The sequence below is a fragment of the Manacus candei genome, unplaced genomic scaffold (assembly GCF_025592945.1).
Source record: "Manacus candei isolate 608988 ecotype Guabito, Panama unplaced genomic scaffold, ASM2559294v1 h1tg000095l, whole genome shotgun sequence".
NCBI classification, from domain to species: Eukaryota; Metazoa; Chordata; class Aves; order Passeriformes; family Pipridae; genus Manacus; species Manacus candei.
In genome coordinates, this window is record NW_026138143.1 from 3,445,897 (window position 1) to 3,469,530 (window position 23,634).

General features: G+C 39.5%; 1 protein-coding gene across 3 annotated transcripts in view; it reads right to left on the reverse strand.

The window, feature by feature from the left end:
* Positions 1 to 3,236: 3,236 nt before the first annotated feature.
* DCLK3 (doublecortin like kinase 3) overlaps positions 3,237 to 23,634 on the reverse strand; it is a 39,665-nt gene continuing 19,267 nt past the window's right edge. Inside the window, exons 3-5 of one of the 3 annotated variants that reach the window (XM_051768582.1) lie at positions 18,736 to 18,868; positions 17,663 to 17,830; positions 14,070 to 16,707 (exon numbers count right to left, since the gene is read on the reverse strand). In XM_051768582.1, the coding sequence (XP_051624542.1) occupies positions 16,511 to 16,707; positions 17,663 to 17,830; positions 18,736 to 18,868 (498 nt within the window). In that variant the 3' untranslated portion in view covers positions 14,070 to 16,510. Of the gene's footprint in view, positions 3,315 to 14,069; positions 16,708 to 17,662; positions 17,831 to 18,735; positions 18,869 to 23,634 lie in introns of those variants that run through there. The other 2 variants (XM_051768583.1, XM_051768584.1) reach the window with 2 other exon arrangements.

Here is a 23,634-nt window from a genome sequence, read left to right on the forward strand (position 1 = left end):
AAAAAATAATAATAATAATCTGCAGAGGGGCTGCCTCATAGCTGGACTTTTTATTAGCAAATTCATTTCTCCTGAGCTTTGGAAGATGACAGAGAGACCTCTTGGGACAGAACGATGTACTGCAAGCACACACACCACATTACAGTGCTTTCTTGGTACCTTCCTAGTCTTTTCCCTCTTTCCATACTCATGGGCTCTTTAAATTAACATCCCCACCAGTTTTGTGCTCAAATAACAGAAGGAAAGAACCTCAGAGGACCTATTATGCCGGTTTAGTAAGACAGCCCTAAAGGAGGGTCAATTTAAGCAAGAAAGAAAATTGATTTCCATCCATCATAAAAATTTATATTTATTTCAACAGACTTGAAGTCAGACCCCAGGTACATTTTGAAATTGTTTTACAAGCATCTGAAGTTTGTGGTTTACATTTTTTGTCTCTTAAAGAAGGAAGGAAGTGAGAATATAAGCAAGTCAGAGCTGGTGGAGGAAAACAAAATTTTTGTACCAAACAATAGGCACAAAAAAGCCAAAGTATGGAAATTTCCAAAGTATGGAAATTTATTGTCTCTAAAATGAGAAGCTTTTCCGTGTATTATGGAGCTTGGCCTCCATTTGGACAGTTGAAGAACTGGGTGTATCACACACCGACAGTGAAGGTTGTTGATACAGAGTGCAAGTATATTTGTAAATCTGTGAGGGATCTCTACATGACACACACTTAGCAAACAGGAATCAGTGATATCATCAGGGGAGCTGTTTGCATATCAGTGCTCAAAGAGCTGATGTACTCCGACTCAAATCTAAGAACAGCTTCATTGTTACCACAGTCTTCCTCATCAGAATGCTTTTATACACTGCAAGGCTAATTCGACAAGACTTGCAAAACAAATCTCAGTGATGGCCATTTCTGCCACAGGCTCAAACCCCAGATTCAAGAGTGCAACTCCCACAGTCAGTGTGGGACAAGGACCTGCAGTCAATGCCTCAGTGCTGCCTCACAACAGCCGTCGGTGGCAGCAACAGTGGAACGGCTGAAATCCATGACTTGAGACATCAGGTCTCAAAACTTGGGCTGAAATAACCCACAAGAATACCTGTCATGACCCGAAGAATCAGGAACCAGAGGGGGCTGCAATTGTTTTACTGGATATTGTAAGGGAAATATAAATATCTGAGGCTCCCCAAACACAAAAATAAATGAAGAAATAAATTTGCTGTCAGACACTGGCTGTTTATCAGTTAAGAGCAGTGATGAGTCATTAAAGGACTGCACACAGACACTCCAGTGTTTCGTTCTGGTGTCTGGTTTGGTCTTTTTCAGTATCACCCCTTACAACAGTAGCACCGGTGGTCAGTGTCTTCTGTATTGTGACAGCTGATACCAGACAGTAATTTGGAAAGGCCAGTGCTGTTACTGCACCTATGCCATACCCAAAATGAATGCTAATGACTGTGTACTGGGCTGTCATCTTCTGCAGCAAGGAGAGAAATGCTCCACCAGAACCTCAAAGGCCTTTTCTCTGCCAGGTGCCTCACCTTCTCATGAAGATGCTGGAGGCTGTCAGAAGAATCTGAGTGCAGGAACTTAAAGAAGCAGAGTACAATAAAAACTCAGTATTTGCTTCTAGCAGAAGTAAAACATCAGAAAAAAAGTTGAGGAAAGGGAGGTTGCTGAGATCTCAAGTCCTGCTCTGAGACTCTGCCTGGCAACAGCCCCCGCTTTCAGCAGACTCCTACCTATCCCAGTAATTTCAGTCAGTTGGAAATGGCTGGTTCAGGACCACAGTATCTAAGCTGCAGCACCACAGGTCAGCCTTAGCATAACACTAGGACAAATCTCCTCAACTGACTCAGGGGAAAGCAAACAGCCCACAGAGCTTAGTAAGACAGAGAATAAACTAACACATTTTATCTCCAGCATCTCCATCCATTCTCAATCTATTTGTCACTCGGGGACATGACTTACACGTTCACCTCTGTCTGGATCCTTCTTTGTATCTGATAGTGTCAGATGGCACATCACTGACAACTGTTCTGCTCATCTCAGCAATGGGAACAAATCTTGTATTTTGTCTCCAAAACAGACAAGCTGAATGGGAGGTGAGGGCAAAACAATGGCCAAAACAGCCAAGTCTTCAAATTGTAAAAATCACAAGGTGTCATTCGCTGCCAAAGGGTGACTGCTAAAGGCATGGTTTTTGCCAGGGAAACCATGCCAGGAAAAAACAGGGTGTTGAGTTTCCCAACAGGGAAACCTAGAGGGATTCTCAGTAGGAGAAGGAAAGAAGACTGTCTTTGCAACCACATTAAAGCCTTTTTTTCCCCTCAGGAGACACTGTAAGGAGATGTCTCTATTTAACATGCTTTTTTTGACTCATTTCAAAGTCAGGGGACTTTTGTGCATCCTGGAAAGGAACAGCTGCTCGTGTTAAAGTTCATTCGCAAATTATTGCTGCAAAAACCTCGTCTTGGAGCTAATTCCCGAGCGGAGAGCAGCACCCTGCAGTGCCCCAGTCTCCCCATTTCTGTGCCAAGAGCACCACCCGGTGGCCTTCCCTGCCACTGTTCTCTTCCCCTAGAAACCGTAATAAAACTAAAATACTTAAAGGGGAAGGAAAAATTAGAAACCTAAAGCTATGCATAGAGCTGTATGATAAGATGGGCATAAAGTCCTGTGTATGAAACCCAGCCAACATCCTGAATTACAGGTGCCTTGTAGAAGAGGGAAGAGTCACGGAGTGGGTTTTGCTGGGATCAGTTGAATGTGCAGGGCTGCAGAGGCTTTGAGAAAGCAAGTTATGGTCCTACTATGGCAGGCACTTGTCTTCTCCTCCTCCAGCACCTCACTTTCCAGGACAGCAGCTCTGCTGCTCACGGGAGGCAAGTACCGCCGCGCCAAAGGTGCTGCATTGCACAGCAGCGTGTCCCTGCTCCATGCACAGCTCCCTACACCCTCAGCCAGCCAAGACAGGTCTGGTGCTGCTGGTGTGGCCAGTGATGGACAACCATCTCCCCTTTTTTACCCTCCCTTCACTATCAGTTTATTTCTACCCAGTGTGTCCCACAGGTTTACCACAAGTTTTTCTGAAGCTGTGAAGATCCTGAGGCCTAAAACTGAGTGTTTAATACATGGTCATCAGTAGTTTTCCATATGCAGCTCCCAGGCTTTGGCTGGAATTGCGCACTCGTTAGGTTCCCTGGGGCACGCTCACCAAAGAAGACCTTCCTGAGCACCGTGGGGTTTCTGTGTGCATCCTCCTGCTACCTGAAGCAGGAATACATTAAATGGTTCAGTCCTGGCAAGGGAGACAACCCTGTGGGAAACAATTTATACAAGTGTTATTGGCTCTTAATGGAAATCTTTGGGAGGAAAAAGAAAATGTACACTTCTCTTAAGATGAAAAAGGAGCATGTCCATATAACAAATAATTCCCAGTAGCTATGCCTCAAGGCCCATACATAAAGGATAAGAAAGGCCCAGTGCTTTTAAGTATACTGCTCTGAAAAGTTTATATAAGAGCTGAATGGATCAGAGGGCAAATTGAAAAGGGTTGAAGAAAGTCATGCTCTGCCTGGCATGGGAGACAAGCAGGCAAGTGAACTCACCAGTTACCTGAAGTACTAATAAATAAAAAGACCTCACAACAACATGAGCAGGAAGGAGGCAAGGGTCAGACAGGGCTAAGCTGGGAGTTAGCAGCCTGCACCAAACACCTGTGAGCCCAGCCTGGCAGCACGTGCAAGTTCAGGTCACCCAAGGCACCTTTAGCTTACTAGATCATGGGAACCACAGCAAAAGCATTCAGTCAGCTTATACAGTCATTCACCCCTCTTTTTCTCCCCTCATTTCTTTTTGCTTTCCTTCCTTTCCACTTTCATTTTCCGTATGAGTTTAGGAAGAACGCTTCCTATCATCTACGAATAGACCAGCTGGCTGGTCACACAACCGTACCTATGACAAATACTACAAATGTGTGATAAATACATCCAGCATGTACTTGTCCTGTTTATCTTCTGGATGTCACTTTGTCTAAATACAGCCACACGATGAGAGGTGGTTTTTTGCTAAAATATCAAAGCCGCTTTAATAAAGACAGAATTACCTGAAAGGCTCTTCACTTCAAGAGACACTTCAAGACACCACAGCGCTATAAACCTTTATCATTTTAGTTAATAGAAAAATCCTCTCAAGTGTTTTGTACTGTGAGCAGTATAGTTTCTGCTCAGCACTTTTTTTCAGTCAGCATCACTGGAAAAAAATGAGATAAGTACACGTGCAAGCACATGTTGTGTAACAAAATGTAGTGTAGCTTTTGTTTCCTAATATTGCAGGGGCCCAATTTTACAGGGTGACATTGAAAAGACAAGACTACACTAATTAGAATTGATTAACGGTATCACAGAAATTTCATCGGAATACAAAAAAAAAAAGGCAGTGTTTGCTTTTAAAACATGGTAACTTTTTTGGACTTTACTTTGACATAAAAGTTCTTGATGTTACAATACACAAAGCAACATTTTCAACAGGTTAATACAGCTTCCTAAGCCATATCCTTTCCTAAACATCCTTTTACAAATTGTCATTTTTTCCCCTCTGAAATTAATTTCATGTTGCAACATTTGTCATCTTGAATCTACAGCCATATGTCTTTTTCAAAGCCAAGCTTGCAGATTGTAGAAAAGGATGCAGGCAAGAAGATGGTTTCTCTGCAGCAGGTGCAAAGATATTACCTGTTGCTTACTTTCACTGTGAATTTCCATGAGGGTTGCTTTTGAAGTGAAATTTTGAAGAATGGCATTGGGATTTTTTTTTCTAAGCTGCTCTTTACACTCTCCTTTGCCTCCACTACCACAACAAGAGAGTCTCTGCATGCTGCTCCACAGCATATTTAAAATAGTCTTTGTAGACCTCTTTCTTCTTAAACCTCATAGGGCTCATCTAAGTAAAGTATTTAAAATCTTCATATAAAATCCCACTAAAATTCAGTTCTCAAATGTATTTCTCCAGTAGTGTTGTTTCAGGCTATACAGGTTTGCATGTGCTGAAGCCACCCATAAAGAAATGAGACTGGTGCAAAGAGGGAGGCAGGACCCAATCTGGAAGAGTTTGTAGCTTACACACAGCACTGAAATGAGGTATAGACAGGGATGTACGATTCCACTGTAGGGTTGATTTTGTTGGATATTTGTTAATGCCTAAGAAAAGGACAGTAAGCCCACTGGAGAACAGACCTGAATACATCAAAACTTCAACCCATCTCCCAATTATTTTCTAGCTGAAGGTATGAGCCAGTCCTGTCCCATCTCCAGAGAGGTGACTGTTGGAAGAACAACCCTCAGATGCAGGAGAGATGAAATAACATGTTCTCCAAACCCATTCTGGCCATGAGCAGAAGTAACAGAGCTAAGGTCTTGGCAAGAGAGATTCATTTCACAAGAGAAAAATTAGGAAACTCTTTCTAACAGTAAGAAGAGCAAAATACTCACACAGATTGCCTGAAAAGCATACAAAATATTTTTCATCACACTCAGGATCCTTTTCCTTAAGCTTTTAAAGAATAGGCTAGCCAGTGTCCATAAGGAATACCACAAGAATCTTACCTTGGAAGAAGATGCAGTGGTGACTTCCTGAAATGCTTTCTAGGCCCCTATAGAGTCACAGAAAACACCCAGGGGAGACCACAACAGCAAAAAGAGCTCTCAGCTACCCCCTTTGAGCCTGGGGTTTTCCCTTGGCAGTACCTGCCAGCTCAGGTCTCCCGTTTGCAACCTTTTTCCCCTCCTCCACACCCCATGGTAGACAACATGGACCTGTGGCAAATGGGTGCACAGCTCACAGTGCTGCACCGTACGAGTGTGCTGTGTATTGCTTAGGCTGCAGGAAGCACAAAGGAGCGAGGTGAGTACCCAAGTCCCAAATTTGTTGCACAAAGCAGACTGGTTCAGTAAAGAAGTCCTATGGGCTGAGCTCACCACTGTACCTGGCTGGCTAGAAAAACTGAGTAGTAATTATACCAGTTCCCTATATCCATCATACACATAATGATTATAATATTCATTACTCTATGTGGTTATAACTGAAAATTGCTGCTCAGCCTTCCAGTTCCAACTGTCCTTAAACTCATGTATCCCAGACAAAAGATATTTAATCTTTTGAGTATCATCTACTGGCACCTTAGATACTAACCACCATTCAATACCACAGAACGAAGAGTTTATGTTAGAATCATAGAGTGATTTTGGTTGGAAGGAACTTAAATATCACTTAGTTTTAACATGACAGCCTCCTGCAAGATGTAAAAGGCAGTTGTCATTCTCCAGTAAAAGAAAAGTGAAGATGAGACAGTCTGAACCCATGCTTATGCACAGAGCAGCCTCCTTGCTGCTCTCCTTGCTAGTACTACTTCTACTAGGGGTTTTCTCTTTGCATTTCTTGGATTGAAATAGACCTGGATACAAAGAATGACTGTTTATCTTCAGGTTAATTCAAGCCTCTTTGACAAAAAGAGTCAAGCAGTGACAAAATAGCTTGTGTCTCCCTGGCTACTTTAAAACCATCACTGACAGTCTTCCTTGCCTTTCCTTGGCTGAGGATTTCTTCTTGCAATTCGTTTTTCTCTACTGCAATTCGTTTTTCTCTCCTTCCCAGGCTAACCTTTCTTAAAACAGAATTTGCTTGGAGGAATCTACCCAATTAGACATTTAAATCAATTAGGCTGATTGACAGCAGGATTATGTCTAGCATACTCTTGATTGTGGATACAAACACTCAGCTGGAATAAATACCTGCCTCATAAGGAATTGCCGAGGCTTAATTAGTTAACATTTGTGAAGTGCTTTGAACACATGAAGTGCTGTACGTGCACTGTTATTCTCACTGTTCCTTTTAGCGGAGGCTTCAAATTTGGACATGGTAAAGACAAGAAGACAGACAGATTTTGAGGACAGAAGGAGACCTTGTCCCTGACCCAAGGCCACTGGGGACCGCAGTTGCAGGAGCAAGAGGACAGGCAGGGCTTTGCTCTGACTAAAGATCACTGGTGCTCTGTGTTCATGAAGCCTCTCTCATTCCTCAGCAGCAGCCCCTGACCTCCAGACCTCCACATCAGGAGTTTTCCCCACACTGGAGCCACATTAGCATCAGTTCAGCAGGCTGAGTGAATCCTGGATGCCAGTTCTGCACCCTGTCCTCCGGCATTCCTCTCAGGAAGGAATTCAGGTTGTCTGTGCTTTTATAGAAGTGTCATTCACCGAGGTATCAAGGCAATTATGCCTAATAAATAAACAGGAACTAAAGTTCATGAAAGCCTTTGAGACTGCCCAAAAGCAACACTTTTATTATTACTAGCTGATACACATGTAGGAAAACTTCACAGTAACAAAAAAAATATCCACACATCTCAGCAATACAAAGGATCTCTTTTTGAAGAGGCATACACCAACTGTCACCTTGAAAACCTAAATATCTGTGGTTATACGGGGCTAAATATAGATCCAGTTTTGCAAGTTTTATTTTCCACCAAAAAAGACCACACCTGAAAGTCAGTAAGCTAATTATAATAGCTAATATATCAATGAAAATAATTTTTTTCAGCCCACACAGAACTGTCCTATTCAAATTACAGATGTATACATATATGTGAACTGAAAAACTTACAGTTTTTCAAAATATAGTTTGGACTGGCATAAAAAAAAAATCCTCAGAATCCAAACAATTGCAGAATGCCAATAAGGAGGTTTCCAACTAAAAAACAAAGCTGTCACATCCTTACCCTTCCTCTAACAGTCCATTTAACATTGAAAATAAACTGACAGTCAGTCCTGGTGATTTACCTTGCCAGAATGAAGCTGCTGAATTCTTTGTCAATTCTCTTCCCAGAATCCCTTGTACATAGATTCATTAAAACAATCATCTGAATACACTGTTTTTGACAGCACATTTTGAATAACGTATTCTTTCTTTTCTGCCATGTGGAAAAGTAGTAATGCTGGCAGACAGCCCCAAAAACTAACACAACAGAAGAGCTGGCACAGAATACAGCATTTATACCATTAAAACACATGCATGTGCGCACACACACACACACACACATCTCCCCTCTCCAGAAGCTTCAAACCTGAAAATCCTCAAGCAATAATTATTTGCAGCTAAGGGACAAAAGTCTCCAACACCAGCTCTAATCCATTGGGACACACAGGAATGCTCCCAGAAATACCAGTAGATCTTTTAATTTCAAAATATACATTTTGGAAGATGTTCATGTTCAAGAATCTTTGCCAATGGCAAGTACATAGTAGCCAAGTTTAGTGTCATGGAAATATGACACTAAATGTTTCTGTTTTCCTTAAAACCTGGATTAATAACCAGTAGAAAATATTGTAAGCAAAGGTGGGATTTTCAAAGCAAAAGCATAAATTCTAGTATTATTTCACAAAAACTGATAATCTAACCCCCACATTTGTGGCTTTTAGAATTCCCACCATTGAAGCTTAAAAAAATACTAAAAGAAATATTTCATCTTAAAAGAAATGCAGGTTCATTTTCAGCAACCATCACATTCAGTGGTCTGTTTTGGCAATTAGAGAACCAAGTCATTTTCCTTTCCATTAAGGGACCTATCTGCACATCTTTTTTCCAGTTTTCCTTATATATCCTGCTGCCTTTCCCCAGGTGAACTCTGTACCCAAACACAGGGTTCGGAATATTTTGATTTTATAACCTTACCAGTCATTTGCCACTAATTTATCACAGAACATGCTGAGTTGGAAGGGACCCACAAAGATCATCGAGTCAAACTCTTAGCCCTGCACAGGACCATCCCCAAGAGTCACACCACAGAAGGTTTCATCTGTTAGGAGGGGTTTAGTACTGTCACATTCTAACATCCAACTCTGACTTTTGTCCCTTGAGCATTAACTGCGTGAGTTACAAAAACACATAAACTTCCATAAATTTCTTGTCTGCACGAATAATTGCTCAGTTATTTACACGGTGGAGCAGTTTTGGTTTTATTTCTTTTAAGGGATTCTTCTCCTGCCCTGTCATTAGAAAATTATTATCCAGGTGAGATAGTGCTAGTGGTTGTTATAGTATTTGCTTGGAATTAGCTATTCCTAGACACACAGAAGTAACTGGGGAGCCACCACAGGAATGTTATACACCAGCAAGGGAAAAGTCATTTTTTATTTCACCCATAAAGCTTTGTTAGATTTGTCTACAGCATTTATTTACTTAAGAAAATAAAACATTTAGGAAAAAGTTACGTTTTCTTCAGTTTTTCCTCCTCTTGGTTTTTTTTCCCACTTTTTTTCTTTCAGAATCTTTTTTTGTTTCAAATCATGAGGGAATATTTTACATGGTGTCTCTCTCTCAATCTTTATTTGAAGAAATAATACCTTACCAGGACACATGCTGGCTTTTAGCCCAACAGCCAACATGTTCACCTTTCCAAGGAATATTGGAAATACTTGTCAATAATATATTTTTCACCCGTCAGTCAGCATATGAACAATATTTTGGCCAGTCTATTTTCAGCCAAACTGAAATTAATAAGATGTATTTGACCCATTTAGTTCCACCCTTACACTAGGTACAAAAGTTTCTTCTGCACCTGTTAAATAAGGAATTTATATACTGTAGTATTGCAATGTCATTGAAACTGTCAACATTGCAAGCTGGGTAGCTACAAATGCTTAGCATCACAAAATTGCACTCTTTTTGAAAATCTAGCAATAAAGTTTTCTTGACAACTTACCATAGTGGTTAACAATCATACACTTCCATTTTCCAAGAAAATTTTCTTCATTGCTGAAATCCTTTATGTTAAACATTATCTAAAATGTTTTATGCTGAAGTTCTTCATTAGAAATGCCTTGTTACAACACAGTGGTTGTCACTGAAATCTAGAAAGCTTCACTAAGACAGCAATGACAACACAGGAATAACCTTTTGCTTATGATGCAATTCATTTTTCCATTGATTAGAAGGAGCAGCACTTTTTCAGACCTGCACTCCTTATCCAGTATAGCAATCTCAAACAGTTCCTGCTGCAGCCTCTGCTTAGCCCTAGCAATGTACTTCATGGCTCACTATTCTCACCAGGTCAAATATTCTTATTGCTTGAATTGCTGAAACACTGTGGGAATCATCTTGCATTTCTCTAAATTTTTTTAATGCTTCCAGCTCTTCACTTCAGTTTCTGAATTCAGAAAACAAAATATACTTCTGGTGACAATTAAAGGTTATTAGCTCTACTTTTTCTGTTTTTCAGTTGCTACATCATGAAAACCATTCTAATTTCAAAAGATAAAATTCTGTGGGAATACAACATCTGACTTTTATGATAATCACCCAAATTTATTGCACTGCTGGACACTGCCTTCAGCTACTTCTGACACAGGAAACACATCTGAATCCCACTTGTAACAGCAAAGCATTAAATCAGATTTAATTAGCTGCCTATACAAATTTTCAAAATGCAGTGCAATAAGTTTGTGTGATTATCATAAAAGTCAGTCATTCCAAAGAGTTTACAGCTATTCTTAGAGTAATGAAGAGGCTGTGATGTCTTTAAGGACGAACATGCAATAAGCGATTCTCACTGGCAGCCACTTTGTCACACATGCTCACATGAGGAGGAAGTAATTTCTTCAAAAACACCATCAATATAATAGACACAGTTATATTTCCACTGCTTCAGATGATACTGCACGTCTGCAGGAAAATATCACTTTTAATAACAGAACTGAAATATACACAAGGTACTAAGAAACCGTGTCCTTTGAAAAAGCCACATTTGCAAGCAACTCAAATTCAACTAGAAAGTCTGTTTCCACAAAGAAAGCAAATCTTTTTCTAAATAAACTTGCATTTTACAGAACAAGAATAAATGATGGGAGAAATCAGTTCTGTGTGCATTAAGCCTCAATGAAATCAGATCTGCTTGCCATGATTGCTTTAATATCATAGCAAATATGACTAATGCAGTATAGGGGGTAAAAATGGTGGGAGAATGAATCTTAGCCCCAGTTCTGCAAAGATTTGTGGTTTTTTTAATGAGATTACATATAGCAGTAAAGAAAAACACATCTGTAAGTATTCAAAGGACTGCAGCATTAGAATGGGTTCTTTGACTCATAAAGGACATTACACACAATACTTACTGAAATTGCAAACCTTTTAAAACAAGCATTTCCCAAAGAGATAGTCAGAATAAAAAATAAAAAACAAAACAAAACAAATCACAGAAAAACCAAAATCAAACAAATTAACAAACAAACATAACCCAAAATAAATAAATAAAAAACCCAAACCACAACTTGACCACACAATTGTTTCCCAATTTATTGGAAAGAATTGAAACATACATCCACTATATATTTTGTCTTTATTAGGGGAGCAAGGGAGGGAGGAACAACAACTTTTCTGCTGAAATCCATAATGTGTTTTAATTTAGAAAATTACACATTCAGCCTAGTTACAAATAAACCATATTGTAGAACAAACAGTGGCAATATGCACTGTCAGCCCAGTTAAAGTGCCCGTATTTCTTTCAGGAGCAAGAATGTCAACAGTAAAGTATTACTGGTGGACTTAGAGAGGATGGAAAAATGCATGCGCAGCAACATAAAAAAACATTTTCCATACATCTTTTAAACTAAAAGAAATCCAGCTGACAGAAGAAATTATAGGAAAAAGATTTCAGAGTGATACTTACATGTCTTTGGGAAGATCAGTTTATAAGTACAGCAAATTTACTATATTCTCAAGCAGACCGAATAATTCCCCAATCTGGACACTTGCAGAAAAGTAAGCAGTTGACTCCAGAAAGTTCATCTACGACAAGACCATAACCCAAAAGGCCCAAGCTCAGGGAAAACATCCCACTATCCCTCTTTCACCCTACAGCCAAAAACTGCAGTAATGGAGATATGGGAAATCCACCTGTAACACCAGTCAGAACAGAGGTGGCAGATTTAATGGTATTTGAATCCAGCTATTCCACAGAGCAGCTAAACAATCTTAGATGAAGAAGAAGGTCCCTAACTAAAAGAAGTTCAAGTATCTGTGTCTCAGAGGAAACCGTTTCTGCTGTACTGCTTCAATCACAAGTCTCTTGGGCAGACATTTTTAAAGAATAGGTGACTGAAGATATGAGCAACAACCAAATTCCCATTGTTCATTTTCAGAGGGTTATGCACTATGCAATGTGAAATGCCAGTCTTTTGCACAGCTTTAGATGCCTAAATACTTTAAAAAAATTTTGATCATTCCCATTTCTAAGGCCAGAATTTCCTGAAGAAAAACATTAATGTGCAGATTTCACCATCCTTCAGTAATGGGAGTCATCCAAGGGGATAAGAAGTAGATGACAGTAGGCAGATGATACGTGATAGAAAATAGGTAGGTGAGGTCTAGGATCAATGAAATGTAACAGCATATGGGAAAGTGAAGAAGTTGACCTTGGTGGACAAATGGAGGAGATATCCAGGGACAACTTTATCTTCTGACAGTGGAGAGCACGCCACTGGAGAGAGTTATTACTTAGTTTGTCAGTCACAGGCAGTCACTAAAAGCCTGGATTTAATGTTCAGAGACTTCTAACACAGTCAAAGAAAGTTTATGATGCACAAAGCTAGTAACACTGGCTTTTAAGGATACTCAGAGTGCTTCACAGGACCCTTTGGCTGACCCCTGCGAGTAGCACATCCTTACCAAAAACCCAACTATCCCTCAGTGACCCCTTTTGTTACTATCATAGTTGAAAGCCTTGACTGTGACTTTAAGTTCTGACCCATTAATAAAATAAAAAATTAAAAAATTTAAAATAAAGAAAAAGCAACTCTATGAGGAATGTGTGTCACTATGAAATGAAATATTGATGACTCAATTCTATGTGTTTGGATCTTTGTGCTTCACAAATCCGAGACATATTACAGTTAGGGTACGAAAATATGCAAGTATGTTTAAAAGCTGCAACCAACTAGAGAATAGCCAAACCAATGGTTATAAATCATGGAGAGCCTCTGGTTTGCAAAGAGAGAAAAATTTTTGAGTAGTCAATACCAGATAGTAAAGAAATAACTCTGGAATAACTAGAACTCAATCACTTATTGTGAGATAGGAATCAACCAACACCTTTAAGAGGCATGAAAGGATTCCTACTCAGCTGATCTGCAAAAGCTTGCAAAAAGCAAACAAGTTCTTCCCTTCTATTGCCTTAGATCTAGCAAATCCTCTGGAAGTGGAACTTTCCTATTGAGGTCTGCAATACTAATCCATTCTTTGCACTTAGCTTTTTCAGGTTTTTTCCTTTTCTTGGTGGTATATTCAAACTTTCTTCATTGTTAGAATTCAAAGATCTGGGATAACTTATTTTACTTTCAGTGGACTATAAAGCCAAAGGAGAGTCTAATCCACAAAGATTTAAGGAAAGGCAAGGAGGGATATATCTTCTTACTAACAAATCAGCAAGAACTTGCTCTCTCTGAGATTTTAATGTCCCCCAGCTTTGACCTTCCTCAGACTTCCCACAGACAGAGGAACCAATCAAGAAGTGCAAGCATAAAGGGAAGATGACTCCAGAACCCAAGGAGACAGTATACATTAGAAAAATCACACGAAAGGAAGAACAGTGATATTCCTCAATCCTAAAGTGTGAACTTGGTTCATGTATTAGAAATTGTCTTACAGAGCATAACGATGAGGTCTGCATTGAAATGTCACACAGTGGGAAGAGAAAAGCCTGAGAAAAGTCAATATGAGATGAGGGGACATTGAAGATTTTTGAGAAGGGTAAGGGTTTTTCACACTTTTTTGTCTGAGTCCTCTCTAATATTATTTACTTTCAATATAAGCAAGCAATGCTTGAGGCTGAGCTCTCCAAAATCATATGGGTTCTCATTGTTACAAGTAACTTAAACCATAACGTTTTGGGACCTGAATTCCCTACAACAGCACAGAAGTAGAGCAAGAACATCGGAAGCAATGAGAGAAAAGAAGGAATATCTAAGTAGGAGAGAGAAAGAAAGAAAGAGATAAGAACCCTGAGAAGCACCTGGAAGCTTTTTCAGCCTCCAACCTGAAGAAGGAGAGCCTAATGCCACACGTCTATTAGCAACACTGACAAACCAGTGCCTTAGTGCCACCACAGCAGCATCTGTATATAAAGATGCAATGCAGTGACTACCCAGCACAATCCACATTTAGTCTGTCTAGAACCCAGAGAACTTGAAAGAAAAACAAAATCATTGAAAAAATAATTACTTATATAATAACAATATATATAATTACAAGCAAATTCTCTCTCTTCTGCACTATGAATAAGGCTGTAGACAGGTTCTTAGAGGTGAAAAAGGCAACTTATAACAATCTCCAAACTTTCAGATTCATTGCTAATTAAATATTCTTTTTGTCACTTCAAACTTTATTCCTAAACGACTATATTAAAAATAAGATAATTACAAAATATAATATTGCACATCAGAAGCTATTTTTTCCACAGTTTCCTATCAAAATAGACTTAAATAAACAGATGAGACATTATTACTAGTACTTAAAGAACATGTAATGCGTTTAGAATATTAGGTTACACCATAACCTTAACTCAGGGAAGCACTTAAATCCATTCTTCTTTTCAGAAATAGGAAAAGTCTTCCTGAGTCAGAGACTCCAAAGCAGAAGTATGAAATATCATATAGCTACCACTTGGGCATACAGTAAAGATTTAATTAGTTGGTTTCACTAATTCTTGAACTCCACAGCAAGTCTTATTCCAATAAATATAAGAAATAAGCCAATTCAATTTAAAGTGCAATTCTCCTTTGAGAGTCAAGTGGTCTCTATTTTCATATATTAATCTTAAAGCAGAACAATACAAGATGAAACAGAAATATGATGACAGCACCTTACACTTTTTGGTTATTCAGAAAGTTCGCACAAAATATTAACACTCACCAAAAAATAATATTCTGGTTCATATAGTTATGAACATGTTCTACTAATTCTGAAATGCTTCTGACACTTCTCATTATGAAATACATGGGCAGAGCAGCAGGTCTCCAAGTGGAAAATACCCTCATTCATTTCTCAAAGCTGTGTATTCAATCCTAACACCACTGATATTCTAACATCAATATTATTTTCTAGCATACGGAACTCATGAACAAAGAATTATTAAATGGACAACTCAAGTGCTTTTTGAATTTGATTAGTTAACCAAAAATTCTGAGATTCAAAAGCTATTCCAGGTCACAACCCTTCTCTGGACTGTATTTTTCCCCTCAGGATTTCTTTAAAACTACATCCAATAAAAATATAAAAAACCTACATGCAATAGAACATCTGACACTTTCCCTGGGAGACCTTTCCATAGCCAACAAGTTGCTTTTCCTCAAGTTGGACTTTAGTGTAATTTCATCCCATTGCCCATTCTCATGGAAGCAAGGAGAAAGAGGCCCAGGGAGGGTAAGAGGGGGGAAAAAAACCCCAGCAATTGCTAAACTACACTAAAAAAGTGTATAAAAGCAATTCAGCTGTGAAGTGTGCTGATGAAAGGGGAACTGTGAAGGCAAGGGTTAACTTTAGTCATAGTTTCTCAGCTTTTTCTTCTCCATCAGCATGGAAGAGTCACAGATGCACATGGATGGCTCCCAGGAAAAAAATGAACGTGGAAAAATGCTTGAGTTATCATTCCGTAATTATGACTTTGGGAAAAGAACCAAAGTGCCCTTCGAAACACTCATCTTCTTACTTCCCAGAATAGGAAGAAAAGCTCTCTGAAAGTCCTCATTATCACAGTCTTGAAAAGGTATCAGTCATGATATCTTCCCACTTCTCAAAAACAAATGAAACTACCCTACTACACAGCACCATTATCGTTTAACAGAAACATTGTACCATCTGTTACCCTGACCCTGAGAACAACCAGCGAGAGATTTTGCCAAGGCAGACATCAAAAAACATCAGATTTAGTCTATAAGGATTTTTCTTCTCTCACAACTTAATAAATATAGTATCTGGCTGGTTATTTAATATATTCTACAGCTAAAGAACATCTTTACTTTTTATTCTTCTTTCTCTGTGGCTAGAGGGAATTAGTGGAAATACAGTTGAAAGAATTAGTGCAAGATGTATATGCAGACAGCTATTTTGAAAACATTATAAACAAAAAACTCCTGGAACATATCATACAAAAAGGATGAGAGAAGACTCATCACTAGTGTCAGCCACAGAAGCAAACATTTGTCATCTAAAACATATATAAGAGCCCAAATCAGTATTTAAAGAAAAATAATAGACACCCTCCAGGACTTTTCTAGTCCCAACTGCTATCAACAGAGCACCTGGATGTGAATTTTATCTCTGTCCTTCAGAATCTCAGAATAAAAAAAAAAAAGGTATGGAGATAGCCACCAACAGCTATACACTAAAATCCCAATTCATTTAGAAAAGAAAACATAAATGATTTGTTAATCAATAAAAAGAAGACTAAACAAGCTTGAATAGACTTCATGTGTTCTCATCAGCAACTTCCTTTCGGCGCTGGGCCCGGAAGTGGCGCTCAATATTTATTGTCACTTCCCTCTGCAAATTCCTGCTGTTAGTTTTTCCAGCTGTTCTGATCCAAGGGTGCTGAAGTACTTGACGTGCTGTGTAGCGCTTCAGGGGATCCACTATCAACAGCCTGGTTATGAGGTCTTTTGCCGCTGTTATGAAAAAAAGAAAAGGAGAGAGAGGGGTGAAGTACAGTGATGTGACAGTCCTGTGCAATGTACTCTAGGATGATCCTGCTTGAGCAGGGTGGTTGAACCATATGGCCACTGTGGTCCTTTCCAGCCTCACCCATTCTGTGATGCTGACAGTTACACCTACACAAAATGTCCTTCTTATTTCTTTCATTGGTTTTACCATAATGACCTTTACGACTATCCTCAGGAAATATTCTAACAACTGCATTTAGAATTAGTAACAGAAGATATTAAATCTCCATAACTGATGTCATTCTCCCATTCAGAAAGAGAGGAGGAAGTGAAGGGAATTTAATCTTGAAAGCATGCTGAAGGCATCAGGCTAGGTGATTAACAGCAATCACCTGTGCATTGAGTATCTCATCCCTTAACGATCATAAAAGTTGTAAAATGCTGTGGAATATGTTCTTTAAAAGACTGTACAGAGTGCAAGGGGGTTTTAGAGTTTCTGATTCTGAAGAGTGCACAAAATACACTGTACTAGCCTATGAGAAGGAAAAAGCTATGTGCAGACCCCATTGATGTCAAAAGAAAATCCACACTAGAGGGATGCAGGACAAGGATTTCATTCTCAGTTTTTGAGATATTTGCATATACCTTTACAATCTAATGTAACTCTTGAGATTATTTTGGTACCTTTTTCTACAGAGACATATAAGCAAGGTGAGGAAAATCCTTGCTCTTGCCTAGAAAGGGAGCAATCCATTAAAACATTCAGAGCTAATATTCAGAAACACAGACATTGATAGCACCAGAGGACTAAATTCATATCTAAAGCAAACACAGAATCACACAAAAGAGACCTGTAAGACACCCCATGTTCATTCAGCTCACTGTCCTGAGCAAAAGAGAGATTCCCCCACTCCAGGGAAGAAGACTGTCACTTAGATCTGCTATAAGTGCAGAATCTTACCTGCAGAAATATTGTCCCAGTAAGGGGAAAGGAACTCATAGTGACCCAGCTGTATGATCTGAAACAGCTCATCTTGATCACGGTCCTGACTGCGAAAAGGGGGAAAACCGCACAGCAGAATGTAAAGGATGACACCAGCTGCCCACATATCTACTTCGAGCCCATAGCCTAAAGAAGAAGGGACAAACCATAAATTCTGTTTTAGAAAGAAATCTCACAGTAGGGAACTGTTTCTTGGAAATAGAATGAAAAAGAAACACAGAATCTCTGCTCAGTTCCTCAAAAAGACGAGGTCAACAAAAGAATAAATGGCTGGTACGCCAGGCTTACAAGCTGCCTATGATTAACCACAGCTCTCACAAAGTGTCTCTCTTCCTCAACATGTTTCACAAACACTGCCTCACAAGGCCAGTGTCAATTGGAGACTAATTGAGAAAACACAGCATATATTTCTAAAATAGTTCTCCTCAGATTCCCTTCAAAAAAGCACTAACAGTGCCAAGTTTCCATTGAAACTGGATATAACTGGAGATGTGCAACCCAGCTCCACAGAACAAAAACCAGAAATAGCTTTACTTGAGTCATCTACAAAACTGACTTCTTTCCAGGTCTGAATCTTTTTACATATGAAATCTGAAAAATTCCCTCTGATGAGAAACATGTTTTGGCTTGTTACATAAATTTAACATACATGTTCGCAATGATTTTTTATCATTAGGCATCTTGGAAAGTTTTTTGGGTTACAGTCATGAAATGGGGCTGGCTACCCCTAACTTACACCATGAACTTTTGGTCACTTCCCCACTTCAGCAACTACCATCTATCATACTTCATGGTTTATCTGCTTGGAAGTCAGTGCTATATTCACGTAGGCAGTAATAATACAAAAATGACTGATTTCATGCTCGTGTTTGTTAAAAGCTAAAAGTTTTCCTTTCCCAGATTACACTGCTAACCAACTTCCTACCTTAAAAAGATTTATCAGTAGGTTGAAACATTCTGGAATATTTCCATTATTAGAAACTTCAGAGTAATTGTATGATTTATGAAAAATTGTAAATATATACACTCACCCTTCTCAGCAAGTATTTCAGGGGCAACATACGTTGGTGTTCCACACACTGTAAATATGGGTTTTGTAACCTGCTTTGCAAGGCCAAAATCTGCTAGTTTCAGTGTAGTAGATTTATCTGCATTGTGCTGAACCTATAACCAACAAAATATACATATATTTAGTCCAGATGCATTTTAAGACAGCAAAATACAAAGGAAGTCGTTAATAAAACAGGAAGAAGTTCTAATAACAGTACTAATAGTGGAAACAGTCTTCAGAATGTGGGGGTTTTCCCTATATACTAAGAGGTTGCATATATTTTAGAGGATAAGTAATTATGGAAAAAAGAAAACTTCTCTCTACAAACTCTGGCACACTGCAATTTCCAAGAAATAAAAAGAAGGAACAAAAAAAAATAACAAAGAGTCATTTAAATGCTATTATTTCCTCTTGGGAAAGTAAACTGTTCTTTTTCCTAGGGAAAGCAAAGAATGCTGTGGGCATCTTTATACTTAAGTGCAATAACTTTATACTTAAGCTACTGACTTTATAGTGTCATTTGATGTTGTGTTTTAGCCCCAGACAGCAACTAAGTACCATACAGCTGCTTGGTCACTCATCCCCCTTTTCCCCACAGTGGGCTGGGGAGGAGAATCTGCAAAAACAGGGGTTGAGATAAGAACAGTTTAATAATTGAAATAAAGTATAAAAATAATAACAATAGGAATAGTAACAACTGTAATAAGAAGGAAAGAGAGAGAGGGAGAGGAATAAAACCCAAGAGAAACAAGTAATGCGCAACACAATTGCTCACCACCCACTGACCCCTAGCACAGCCTGCCCCCTAGCAGTGACTAGCAACTCCTGGACAACTGTCCCCAGTTTCCCTCAGTTTATTTACTGACCATAATATTCCATGGTATGGAATATCCCTTTGGGTCAGTTCTGGCTATGCTCCCTCCCAGCTTTTGGTGCACCTGCTCCCCGGCAGAGCATGAGACACTGAGAAGTCCTTGACTTAGGGTAAGCACTGCTCAGCAATGGTCAAAACATCACTGTGTTATCAATGTTATTCTCATACTAAATCCAAAGCACAGCAATGTACCACCTACTAGAGAGAAAAAATAACTTTATCCCAGCTAAAACCAGGATACATGAAAAGCATACCTCCATCATACTGGTCTAACAAAAAAAAAAAACAACAACAACAAAAAACTTTACTTTCTTTCCAAATTACTCTGCTACTCTACCTGCTGTCCTGAAAATAAATTAGCAATGGTCACCACATAGGAAGAATTGAAGAAAAAAATCCATGCAGAATGACCTCCAAAACAGGTCTTTTCAGCAGTTCTCATCTCCTACATCCACCTGGCAAGTAGTCAAAACATTTTTTCCAATTCTAATTCTGTATGCATGTGTCTTTAGCATTAATTTGTAATGCAGCTAATGAAATGTTATTTTAAGAAATAAAATACGTTAATGACAGACAGTGGGATCAAGCACAACCTCAGCAAGCTGGCATACACCTCTGAGTGATGAGTTTGATACACCTGAAGGACAGGATGCCATCCAGAGGGACCTGGGCAAGCTCAAGAACTGGGCCCATGGGAACCTCATGAGCTTCAACAAGGACAAGTGCAGGGTCCTACACGTGACCTGGGGCAATCGTCAGTATCAGTGCAGACGTGGTTGTGAATGGATTTAGAGCAGCTCTGTGGAGAAGGACTTGGGGGGGTTGGTGGAAGAAAAAGTGGACATGAGCCAGCAATGTGCACTTGCAGCACAGAAAGCCAGTATCCTGGGTTGCATCAAAAACAATGTGACCAGCAGGTAAAAGGAGGTGATTCTGCCCCTCTACTCTTGCTCTGATGAGACTCCGCCTGGAGTGGTGCATCCAGCTCTGGGGTCCCCAGCCCACGAAAGATACAGACCTGTTGGAGCAGAGTCCAGAGGAGGGGCACTAAAGAGGGATGGAGAACCTTTCCTATGAGGAAAGGCTGAGCTGAAGTTGTTCACTCCGAAGAAAAAGTTCCAGGCAGACCTTATTGTGGCCTTTCAATACTTAAAGGGGGCTTATAAGTAAGATGGGGACAGGCTTTTTAGTAGGGCCTGCAGCAATAGGACAAGGGGCAATAGCTCTAAACTGAAGGAGGGCAGATTAAGACTAGACATTAGGAAGAAATGATTTATGATGAGGGTGGTGTAACACTGTCACAGGATGCCCAGAGAGGTGGTAGATGCTCTGTCCCTAGGAACATTCAAGATCAGGTTGGACGGGGCTCTGAGCAACCTGACCTAGCTGAAGATGTTGCTGCTCATTGCAGGGGGGTTGGACTAGATGACCTTTAAAGGTCCCTTCCAGCCCAAACTATTCTATTATTCTATATTCAAAGCCCAAGTCATAAACAATGTAGCAGGATAATTAAATACATTGGTATGGTTAATACCAGTGACTGATATTCAAACTCTTTGAAGGGTAAAAAATATGAATTTCCTTTAAATGAAAAACTGTTTGTCTCTAGAACCATGGGGAACAGATCAGCAGCTAAAATGTCTGCAAAAAGGCAAAGAAAATCTGGACTTCGGTTTTGAATGGACAAACTGGAATATAATGAGACAGGTATACTCCACGCTTTAACACCTCATACTTTGCCATCAGACACTGCTTAAGAAAGCCAAAAATTCAAGATGGTCTCTATTATAAGATAACTAAGGAAACAGATGGGACAAAATTTGCTCTTGTACATTACAGATGACAAATCCATTTATCATCTTTACTGAAACCATAAGCAGTCATCCGATTTTGATTAAGCAAAGTGGTTTGGGGCTTCTTCTTTTTTTTTTTTTTTTAAGAATAAAAGTATTACATTACAAAATAATACAATATAGCCTACTAATCCCTTTTTATCTTCTTTATAAAAAATGCACAGTACAAAACTGGGCAAGTGATTGATGCCCCAGAATCCTATGCAGCCGTTCAGAAGGATGTCAACAGACTTGAGAGACAGGTAAGGGTGGAACATTTTCAATTTCAACAAAGGCAAATGCAGGGTCCTACATCTGGGGAATAGCAACCCCTTGCACCAGTACAAGCTGGGTGCTGATCTGTTGGAAAGCAGTTCTGTGGAGAAGTAGCTGGGGATCCTAGTGGACAACAAGCTGTCGTGAGCCAGCAGTGTGCCCATGGAGCCAAGAAAGCGCACAGTGTCCTGGGGTGCGTTAGGAAGAGCATTGCCAGCAGGTCAAGGGAGGTGATCCTGCCCCTCTACTCAGTCCTAGGGAGGCCACATCTGGAGTGCTGTGTCCAGTTCTGGGCTCCTCAGTACAAAAGAGACATGGAGCTCCTGCAACGGGTCCAGTGGAGTGCAACAAAGATGATTGGGGGACTGGAGCATCTCTTACAAGGAAAGGCTGAGGGAGTTGGGCCTGTTCAGCCTCGAGATGCCTCAGAGGGGACCTTATCAATCTATATCAGTATCTGAAGGGAGGGTGTCAAGAGGATGGAGCCAGGCTCTGCTTGGTGGTGCCAAGCAACAGGAGAATAGGCAACAGGCAGAAGCTGAAGCATAGGAAGTTCCATCTGAAGATGTGGAAGAACTTCTTTAGTGTGAGGGTGACTGACTACTGGAACTGGTTGTCCAGAGAGGTTGTGGAGTCTCTTCTAGAGATAATAAGAAAACGTCTGCACACAATCCTGAGTAATGTGCTCTTGGTAAACATCCTTGAGTAGGGGGCTTTGATCACATCCAGTGGTCCCTTCCAACCTTAACCATTCTGTGATTCCATGATATAAGCACTCTTCTAGTTTTGATTAAGCAAAACACTTTGGGTTTTTTTCTTGCTGTTTCAAGAAAAATATTTTTCTGTATGAAACTGAAAATAAAGTTTACTACAACAATGCAGCCAAAATTTCTGCAGGGAAAAGCGAAAATGCCATAGCCATTTTCTCTATTATATTAGGCAACTACATGATGATTTTTTTGCCATGATACACTGTGGACACAGATAAAAATGAAAAAAAAATTATAAAGATAACGCTTTCTAGAACAGCATCTATCTACAGAATTTATATTTTAACAATAAGGCTAACAGTGATAGGATGCTACAAAAATTCACAATTTAAATGTTCAATTTTATATGTACTATGAAAATATGAGCATGAATATATTTTCCTATTGCCTACATAATTTTTTTTAAATTATAAATGAAAATTATGTCACATGGAATTTCACGTGACTCCATGCTACTTTACTGAGACAAATAATACTGAAATGTTTATATACATTTTTAGAAACCAGTGGGAAGGATGGAGAACACACTGGTCTTAATCCCAATCCCAGAATCATTAGGAAATTTCTTGCTTTGTAAAATGCACTTTTTCTTTCCTCAGGATGCCTGACTCCTAATCTCCCATCACAGCACAAGGTGGCAACAGTGCACCATCTGTTCTTCCAAGACAAAACCACTGAGAGTTCATTTTACTTAACCAAACAGGTAGGAACAGCATGCACCATGGGTATATTTTCACAGCATTGTGACAATCACTTCAAAGACAGCATGTAACCTGTCAGTATGCCTGCAAACCCCAGCCCAGAACTCCTCAGCAGCTTCAGTAACACTATGCTCAGAACAAATCAGTCAGCTCAGAGCATTCCCTTCATCCCCAACTTTGTACTCTCCAGTCTACCTTTCTATCACCTGGCATCACCTTGAGCATGCAAATATGCTTCACTGCAGAAACAAAAGCTTCTCAGGTTCCTTTTATTCATAGCAGTATTACAGACATGTACAACCTGCTCAAGAGAAATCTAGCCTCTGACATCCACAGTATGTATTCCATGAAATGGTGAGTACAAAGCAAAAAGAGTAACATTAAATCACACTAGCCTTTCCAGAGACACCTAAAAGATAGCTATTA